Here is a 9,698-nt window from a genome sequence, read left to right as displayed (position 1 = left end):
CCAGCTCCCATGGCTCAGGCGGGGTCCTCCTCCCACCCTGCAGCCTTACACCCTGGAGACCTGATGCAGGAGGGGAGGAAAGAGCAGGGCGGGTTCACACCCAGGTGAGCCCCCTGTCCACCAGGACATGCCCTGGTGTAAGCCCAGTTCCCCGGGTCTCCAGCCCCAGCGGCTCTGCCCTAGGAAACTGTAACTCCATTCCCAGACCCTGGGAGCCGCTGGGATCCTTCTGTTTTCTTTCTCCTCCTCCCCACTTCCCCCTCCACGACCCAGCTGTCTGCAAGAGCCCACCCCCATCCCCAGGGCCTCCGGTTCCATTTTAAGTCGGAAAGCCAAGGGCAGAGGGGACAGCAAAGAGCTCGATTTCCTGCTCCCCGCTGCCAGACCACAGGCTGGTTTGTGGGACGGGGGCGGGGTAGGAATGTGGACTGCACAGTGGGCACACTGGCTTCCTGAGCACTGCCACCTGTTGCCCCAACAGGACAAGATCTGGAGGTGGAGGAGGCAAGCAGGGGTGTGGGGATTCCCCCACATGCATTTCCCCCCCGCCCTGCCAGAACAGCCCCATCCTTCTGCTCCTGCCCAAGCCCACCCAGGACATGGTCCCATTCCCTGCCCCCTAAATGTCCCTCCCTTGCTCTAAACTGCCTGGCTTGTCACTGGGGCATCCATGGTGACATAAACATTCACCTTCCTTAGTGATGAGGATGTCGGGGGGGGGGGGGCTCTGTCTCGTTGTGTGTCAATTTCTTCCTCAAATGAAGCCCCCACCTCCAGTACGGAGCTGGGGGTGGGATGGGAGGAGTCCACCCATCTTGCATGTCAGTGCAGGGGGTGGCTGAAAGACCAAATGTCCACAGAAAGGGTCTCATGATGTCGATCTGGCTTTGAGGTGCCATGAACCCCCCCAGCTACCCCAAGGCACCCACTTGTGTTTCTCTGCACAAAGCAGCTCACCCCAGCACCCCAGGGTGCCGAAACTCAAAGAAGGAGAAGGGGAGATCTAGGTACAGGACTCCCAGCAAGGTTCACACTACACCTTGTCCCAAGACCAGGCCTTGTCTGTTGTTGATCCATTCATAAGCATTTATTGAGGGCTGACTGGATGCCCAGCACTAGGGAGACGGCAGATGGCACAAAGGGTGGGATCCCCAAGGACAGGGCGATTTCAGCTCTTCCCTTGCCAACCCCGGGTCATCCCCAGGGCTCAATCCCAGGCTGGGGGGAGGGTCTGGGAGTGGGGGCAGTCGTCATAGGGTGGGTCTTCCTGGAAATCCAGCCGAGCCCGGGTGCCCTTGCCCAGGTGTAGGCAGCCTCCTAGGTGGACATGGAGGGAGAGCAGGAGGGCGAAGGCTCAGACTTCCCGGCACCTCTGAAACCTAGTGGAGGGGGAGGGAGAGAAATGCTTAATCACAGGCGACGATGACTCAACGCTCCCCAAGTTGCCCACGGACTCGGCCTCCGGGCCTGCTGGACCTCTGGCGCCACCCAGGGGCTGCTCCGGAGACAGCGACCCCGTGACGTCTCTGGCTCCGCCGGGCGGCCCCGCTGGGACCCAGAGCCCGAGACAAAGCACAGGAGTTCCGATTCTGCGACTGTGGTGCCCTCTCGTGGCCGCCGTGCTCTGGGGTCCCCGGATCTGTTACTCCCAAAAGTTGTTCATCAGAAAGGCTGGCCGCAGGACACCATCTTCCCTATGTCCTTTTGGCCTCCAGCGTCTCCCAGTGAGACAGCATCAAACCTCACAGGAAACACTATCTTCTCCTGGAGGCAGTCTTCCATGCTTTCTTTTTTTTGTGAGACGGAGTCTCACTCTGTCGCCCAGGCTGGAGTGCAGTGACGTGACCTCAGCTCACTGCGACCTCCGCCTCCCAGGTTCTAGCGATTCTCCTGTCTCAGCCCCCCGAGGAGCAGGGATTACAGGCGCATGCCACCATGCCCAGTTAATTTTTTGTATTTTTAGTAGAGACGGGGTTTCACCATGTTGGCCAGGCTGGTCTTGAATTCCTGACCTCAGGTGATCCACCTGCCTCAGCTTCCCCAAGTACTGGGATTACAGGCATGAGCCACCATGCCCAGTGCTTTTTTTTTTTTTTAAGACGGGGTCTTGCTGTGTTGCCCAGGCTGCAATGCAGTGGCACCATCTCAGCTCACTGCAGCCTCTGTCCCCTGGACCAAGCGATCCTCCCTGGTCAGCCTCCCAAGTAGCTGGGACTACAGGCACACACTACCATGCCCAGCTAATTTTTTGTAGACACTGGGTTTCACCATGTTGCCCTGGCTGGTCTCAAACTCTTGGGCTCAAGCGATCCTCCTGCCTTGGCCTCCCAAAGTATTGGGATTACAGGTGTAAGCCATCACACCTGACCCTTTCATGACTTTAAGAAATGTTCACTGCAAAGCTGCCTGAGAGTAGTTGGGAGGGGTCGTCCTCTCCCAGTCACTATCCTCCAGGAGCTCACAGTCTGCTGGGGGAGGCAGTGCCCAAACAAACCTAGTTAGACTGGCCCCTCCTCTGTTAGCTGACTTCCTCAAAGGCAATTTAAGTTGCTAGAACGAGTTTCTCTTTTAAAACTTCACTGGGGGCCAGGCATGGTGGCGCAAGCCTGTAATCTCAGCACTTCGGGAGGCTAAGGCGGGTGGATCTCGAGGTCAGGAGTTCAAGACTCAGCCTGGCCAAGATGGTGAAATCCCGTCTGTACTAAATAAAATAAAATAAAATAAAATACAAAAATTAGCCGTGCGCGGTGGTGGGTGCCTGTAATCCCAGCTACTCGGGAGGCTGAGGTAAGAGAATCGCTTGAACCCGGGAGACAGGTTGCAGTGAGCCAAGATCGCGCCACTGCACTCTAGCCTGGGTGACAGAGCAAGACTCCATCTCAGAAAAATAATCAAATAAAAGAAAGAAAGAAAGAAAGAGAGCCTCACTGGGGCCAGGCGTGGTGGCTCACGCCTATAATCCTAGCATTTGGGATGCCTAGGCAGGAGGATCACCTAAGCCGTGTTTGAGACCGGCCTTGGAAACATAGTAAGACCCTATTTCTACGGGAGGAAAAAAAAAACACACCAGGTATGGTGGTGCACGCCTGTAATTCCAGCTACTCGGGAGGCTGAGGCAGGAGAATCGCTTGAACCCAGGAGGCAGAGGTTGCAGTGAGCCAAAATGGCACCACTGAACTCCATCCAGCCTGGGTGATAGAGCGAGACTCTATCTCAAAAAAAAAAAATTTAAAAAAAAAAAAAAAGGAAGAAAAATAAATTAATAAATAAATAAAATAAAAGTCTTCTTTCTGCATCTATAATAACCCTACGGGCCGGATGTGGTGGCTGATGCCTGTAATCCCAGCACTTTGGGAGGCTGAGGAGGGTGGATCACGAGGTTGGGAGTTCGAGACCAGCCTGGCCAACATGGTGAAACCCCATCTCTACTAAAAATACAAAAATTAGCTGGCCGTGGTGGCAGGCGCCTGTAATCTCAGCTTCTCAGGAGGCTGAGGCAGAAGAATCGCTTGAACCCGGAAGGCAGAGGTTGCAGTGAGCCAAGATCATGCCACTGCACTCCAGCCTGGGTGACAGAAAGAGACTCTGTCTCAAGGTAAATAAATAAATACATAAATAAACTGGCTCGGTGCGGTGCTCACGCCTGTAATCTCAGCAGTTTGGGAGGCCGAGGTGGGCGGATCACGAGATCAGGAGTTTTGAGACCAGCCTGGCCAACATGGTGAAACTCCATCTCTACTAAAAATACAAAATTTAGCCGGGCATGGTGGCAATTAGCCGGGTGTGGTGGCGCGCGCCTATAATCCCAGCTACCCAGGAAGCTGGGGCAGGAGAATCGCTTGAATCCAGGAGGTGGAGGTTGCAGTGAGCCGAGATGGCGCCACTGCACTCCAGCCTGAGCAACAGAAAGAGACCTGTCTCAAGATAAATAAATAAATACGTAAATAAAATCAACTGCTGTTCTAAGCTCTCTCTAAGGTCTTCCCCTAACCCTTGGAGGTGGGTACTGGGGCTAATCTTACTTCACAGGGGGGCTCAGCCACTACCCTCGGACAGGTCCCCCCCAGCCACCTGTGCAGGCACCTGCTCCTCCTCCTCCTCCTCCTCGGCGGTGGCCTGTGTCCTGTGTCTTCGCCTTGTCAGGCCGGACCAGCTTCTTGCCTGCCGAGTTTCGGGTGGTGTGGCTGTAGACGGAGGTGTAGCCCTGGCCAGTAAGTGGGCAGAAGCGTCGGGTGTGGGCGCGCTCACGCGTGGCGCCGCACTGGGGACACACGTAGTCCCGCAGGATGGGACACAGCACCCTGCCAGCCTCGTCCTTCAGCACATGGGACTGGTAGATGGCCCGGGACTCGCCGTTGTGTTTGCAGAAAGAGCACAGGCGTTCGGGAGCTGGCGAGGACTCCAGGCTGCGCTTCTGATCCTTGGGTCCCGGCACTGGCACCGACTCCGGCGCTGGCATCGGCTCCAGGGCTGACACCGGCTCCGGCGCTGACACCGGCTCCAGCATTGGCTCTGGCTCTGGCTGGGGGCTCAGCCTGGTTTCAGGACCCTCTTTCCCACTCAGAGCCCTAACCAGGTGTGCCAAACCCAGGTAATCTGTCCACAGGTCAAAGGTCCCCATAGCTGGGCAGCATGTGCCAGGCGGAAGGAGTCACAGAGACAAGTAACCCTGCCTGGCTTAAGCTCCCTCCTTCTGACCCCTCTCTGCTACCCCTTCCTTCCCCTCTCTGGAGCCTGGGAGTCTGTGCTGGCCGACCCTCCTTTTACCTCCAAGGGGGTGTGAAGAGGGAGGAGCAGGCTGTGGGAGGTTCCTTATTGTCACAGGGGGGCCTGGTGCCCCACTAATACTCCTCCTAAAAGGCTGTATGGCCTCTGGCTGTGCCGGGGGACTACAGGACACAGGGTGTGTGGGGGGGCATCCTGCGATGTGCACCACACCCCCACGTACACACCTCCAGGGAATTGGGGGGCTACCCTGCCTCCCCTCCTTGTAGGAGTCCTTAGCCCTCCAGCCCCACTGGAGGATGGGGAGAATGGGTTGGAAACCCCACCCCCAAAGACTAGCAGTTACCAGTAACTTAAAGAAGTTAACTTAGTAACTTCTTTATAACTTTTTCTTCCTTCCCCTGGGCGGCGGAGTGGCCAGGTGCCCCTGGGCTCTTTGTGTGTGTGTGTGTCCAGGGGGGAGGTTGCTGATGCTCCAGCTGTCTCTGAAAGGAGTGTGGTAGTCCCAGGCTCATGGGCTGGTTGCGGGGGTAGGGGGGAAGGATCATGCCCCCCCGCCCCCAGCTCTGGTCTCCCTCCAAGAGTTTTCACATCGGTTGTCTTAGTGGAACCCCCATTGAATGGATGAGCAAACTGAGGTGTGAAGCCACCTGCCCATCCAGTTATTTATAAAGACATGCACCAGGCCAGGGAGTGGTGGCTCATGCCTGTAATCCCAACAGTTTGGGAGGCCAAGACAGGCGGATCACCTGAGGTCAAGAGTTCGAGACCAGCCTGGCAAACATGGTGAAACCCTGTCTCTACTAAAAATACACACACACACACAAAATTAGCTGGGCATGGTGGCGGGTGCCTGTGATCCCAGCTACTCAGGAGGCTGAGGCAGAAGAATTGCTTGAACCCAGGAGGCAGAGGTTGCGGTGAGCCAAGATCAAGCCACTGCACTCCAGCCTGGGAAACAGAGTAAGACTCTGTCTCAAAACAACAAAACAACAACAACAACAACAAAAAGCACCACATCTGCCTCCTTCTAGTTACTGGGGCCCCCTGAGGCTAGGTGCTGGGGAGGGCGCCCTTTCCTGGCGGGGGCTGCAGAGGGGTGAGAAAGAACCCTCTGGAGTTGGGAGGTGGGGGATAGCAAGTTGGGCTGTTAGGAGGGGACCCCTATACCTACAGGTCTTCAATGTCCTCCCCCAGATGAGATCTGAGCTCAGTCCCAGGAGGGTAGGGTGTGCTCAGGACTTGGACACAGAGGAGAGACGCTGTGCCGCTTACACAGCTCATCCACCCATCCATTCATTTAAGAAACTTTTATTGGCCAGGCACTGTGGCTCATTTTGAGAGGCCGAGGAGGATTGCTTGAACCTAGGAGTTGGAGACCAGCCTGGGCAACGTTTTGAGACCCTGTTCCTACAAAAACACTTTTTCGAAATAAGCTGGGTGTGGTGGCGCGTGCCCGTGGTTCCGGCTACTGGGGAGGCTGAGGCGGGAGGATCAATGCTTGACTCCAGTTATTAGAGGCTGCAGTGAGCTAAGGTCACACCATTGCACTCCAGCCTGGGTGACAAGAGCGAGATCCTGTCTCTAATTTAAAAAACAAAACTATGGAGCACTCCACGGAGCAGAACTTACCACCAACATTTCAGAAAGGGGTTTTAGGCCAGGCAAAGTGGCTCATGCCTGTAATCCCAGCACTTTGGGAGGCCGAGGTGGGAGGATTACTTGAGGTCAGGAGTTTGAGACCAGCCTGGCCAACACAGTGAAATCTCGTCTCTACTAAAAATACAAAAATTAGCCCACCGTGGTGGCAGATGCCTGTAATCCCAGCTACTTGGGAGGCTGAGGCCAGAGAATCACTCAAACCCTGGAGGCAGAGGTTGCAGTGAGCTGAGATTGGGCCACTGCACTCCAGCCTAGGCAACAGAGTGAGACTCTGTCTTTAAAAAAAAAAAAAAAAGGGGGATTTTAGCTGCCCTGCCCCAGCCCGTTTACCCCCAACCCTCTAATATTTAGTCCCAAACCCAGCCAGAGTCCATCCAGATTCCAGACACCAGCTCTCCTCTCCAAAGAGGAGTGGTTGGGGTCAGGGCAAAAAACAGGCTGAGTGACTGTGGCGGTGGGGGGGTCCTGTCCCCAGTCCCCATTCCCCTTAAGCCGTGTCTGGCCCAGCCACAGTGACATTCATCCCCCGGTGGGTCTGGCCTCGGTCCTCACAACCCACCGACAACAATGAATGTTGATTGTGACCTCGGCTGTGGCCTAGGGGAGGGGACGTGCCCAGGCTGGATTGGGGGCTCCCCAGGCCCCCCTAGATCTGGAAGGTCAGAGTCACCGGCAGGAGGATGGCAATTCCAGGCCTCAGGGTCCACTCAACGGTCGATGGTTTGCCTGAGCTGCCCAAACTCACCGACAGGTTGAATGTTCCCCCAAACCCTTGGCAAATTTTCCGGGACCTGGAGTCGGGGGTGGGGTAGGTGGCAGGGAACCAGAGAGCATGAAGAGGGAGAGGAGGAGAGAGTAAGGAACCCCTTTTCTCTCATGAAATAAACAAACGCTTTTCAGGTGCTGTTTGCACCTAGATCTGGGAAAAACACAAGGCAAATATAAATGATAGTAAATAAAATGTAGCCTTTGCTATGGGGATGGAGATGTAGCAGTGCAGGGGATGCTGGCCTCAAGCCCGCTCCTTAAGTAATTCACAAAGTGATCCTGGAGGTGCAGATTACCCCCCTTTGTCAACTGGGGAGACTGAGGCCAAAGGCCACTGCTAGTCCCAGGTGGAGGAGGCATTCGAAGTGTTCCCGGGAAGTCTGGCAACGGAGGATCCTGGCCCCGAGGGCATTGATGCAACGTGGAGATAAACAAGCCATTTTAATACAATGTAATACGTTCTGGGAGCTTCACTGAGTTCCGGGCACGATGGTTTAGGAATCACAACAGCGTGAGTGGAGCGCTTGGGGCTGGGGGGTCGTCAGGTCTCTCCACTTTACAAGTGCACTGGGGCCCCACTAGACAGGGGAGAGGCAGGAGGTTCAGAGAGGGCGCCGCTCGCCCCGCGTGCGCGGTCGCACCGCATCTGAACTCGGGCACTTCCGGAGGGAGTCCGCGCAGCCACGTGGGGGCTGCCCCTTAGGCCTCAAAACCGGCTGCGGCGCCCCCTCTCCATTTCCTCATCCCTCAAATGACCCCCAGTCCCTTCCTCCAGTGATCGCACAGAGTTCGGCGACCACCCCCCCGCCCCGGGTGCCCCCAGGCCTACAGGTACGCACCCCTATCTCCCACCCCCCCGCAAGCCAAGCAGTGACGACCAGGGATGGGCGAGCGCGCCTTCGCCCCTGACCTGGGTCTGCGGACGGCCCAGGAAGGTGCACCCGGCATGGCCGGGTGCTGCGGCTCACGCCTGTAATTCAGTATTTTGGGAGGCTTAGGCGGGAGGATCTTTTGAGCCCAGGAGATGGAGACCAGCCTGAGCAACATAGCGAGATACCTGTCCCTACAAAAAAATTAGCTGGGTGTGGTGTAGTGAGCCTGTAGTCTCAGCTACTTAGGAGGCTGAGATGGGAGGATCGCTTGGACCCCAAGAGTTCGAGGCTGCAGTGAGCCGTGATCGCGCCACTGTATTCCAGCCTGGGTGACAGGACGAGACCCCGTCGTCGCAAAAAAATAAGTAATTTCCTGGCCCCTGGCATTTCACCGAGGGGAATACTGAGGCCCAAAATAACCGCCTGGCATAACCCCAAGGTAGATGAGGGACCCCCAAGTGTGCCGAGCTGCGTGAACCACCCCCCCACCACACCCCTCACGGTGGTGGCGACAGGACCCGGCCCAGCCCCCGAGGCCGCGCCCCCGAGAGCCCCACCCACAGTCTGGAGCCACCAGCCCAGGCCCCAGCCCAGGCCCTGCCCCTTAGAGCCCCGTCGCTTTTGACCTGTTCCCCAGAACACACTCCCTCTAAAACCCGCCCATATAGACTCCCACGGAGCCCACCGCCAAGCCCCTAAGCCAGTCCTCAAAGAGCCCAGCTCCCTTAGGGCCCGCCCCCTTAGAGCCCTCCACAAAAGCCTGCTCTATAGACGCCCCGGACTGCGTCCTGCCCCCACGAAGCCCAGCCCCCACTAAGGTCCGCCCCGACCGGGCACGCCCCCAAACCGAACTTCGTAGGGCCCCTCAAGCCCGATCCCGGCTAACTCGCCCTCCCGAAGCCCCCCTCCCGCCTCCCGGCACCTTCTAGAGCCCTTTCCCCAGAGCCCGCCCTCTCACCCGCCCCGGGTCGGGGTCACGTTCCCACCCCTCTGTCTGGAGCTGGAGTGGGGCGCCCTCTCTCGCAGCTCATCCGCCACGTCCAGCAGATCCTCCCATTCAGGCTGTGGAGTGGGGGGGCCTGATCGGCTTCTCTTTATCCGCCACCTCCACCCCAGGTGTCCAGGCCCTTCCGAGGGAGGTGGCCGGTCCCCTGCCTTGTGGATCATCATTCTAAGGAGGAGAATGCCTAGGACTTGGGAAGGAGAGTGAGTTGGGAGCACAGGTGTTAATAATTACATTACTAATGATAACGCTACATTCATCACGCTGTGAGCAGGATATACCCATTTTGTGGACTGGGAAGGTAAGTGGCTCTGTTAGTCCAGAACTCTCAAGGTTCCTCAAAAGCTTGGTTCTTGTCTGTAGTCCCAGCTAGCTGGGAGGCAGGAGGATGGCTGGAGCCCAGAAGTTGAGACTAGCCTGGAAAACACAGTGAGACCCCCATCTCTCTCTCTCTCTCTCTCTTTTTTTTTTTTTTTTTTTTTTTTTTTTTTTTTTTTTTTTTGAGATGGAGTCTTGCTCTGTCACCCAGGCTGGAGTGCAGCGGCGCGGTCTCTGCCCACTGCAATTTCCACCACCTCCTGGGTTCAAGCAGTTCTCCTGCCTCAGCCTCCTGAGTAGCTGGGACTACAGGCACCTGCCACTATGCCCAGCTAATTTTTGTATTTTGA

General features: G+C 56.7%; 1 protein-coding gene and 2 non-coding genes across 3 annotated transcripts; all 3 read right to left on the bottom strand.

Annotated features, from left to right (window-relative positions):
• Positions 1-1,058: 1,058 nt before the first annotated feature.
• NANOS3 (nanos C2HC-type zinc finger 3) lies at positions 1,059-7,970 on the bottom strand. Its single transcript, XM_055371911.2, has 2 exons — positions 4,084-7,970; positions 1,059-1,379 (listed from the first exon to the last, which is right to left on the bottom strand). The coding sequence occupies exons 1-2, from the start codon at positions 4,619-4,621 to the stop codon at positions 1,318-1,320; spliced, it is 600 nt and encodes a 199-aa protein (XP_055227886.1). The 5' UTR covers positions 4,622-7,970; the 3' UTR covers positions 1,059-1,317.
• Positions 6,876-6,983, bottom strand: MIR181D (microRNA mir-181d). The gene has a single exon (NR_106313.1). It is a non-coding gene; the product is annotated as a microRNA mir-181d (primary transcript).
• On the bottom strand, positions 7,065-7,174 carry MIR181C (microRNA mir-181c). The gene has a single exon (NR_106246.1). It is a non-coding gene; the product is annotated as a microRNA mir-181c (primary transcript).
• Positions 7,971-9,698: the final 1,728 nt, after the last annotated feature.

This window comes from Gorilla gorilla, chromosome 20 (genome assembly GCF_029281585.2).
Source record: "Gorilla gorilla gorilla isolate KB3781 chromosome 20, NHGRI_mGorGor1-v2.1_pri, whole genome shotgun sequence".
Taxonomy (NCBI): Eukaryota; Metazoa; Chordata; class Mammalia; order Primates; family Hominidae; genus Gorilla; species Gorilla gorilla.
Note: the sequence above shows the minus strand (reverse complement) of the source record. Positions and strands in the feature narration are given on the sequence as shown.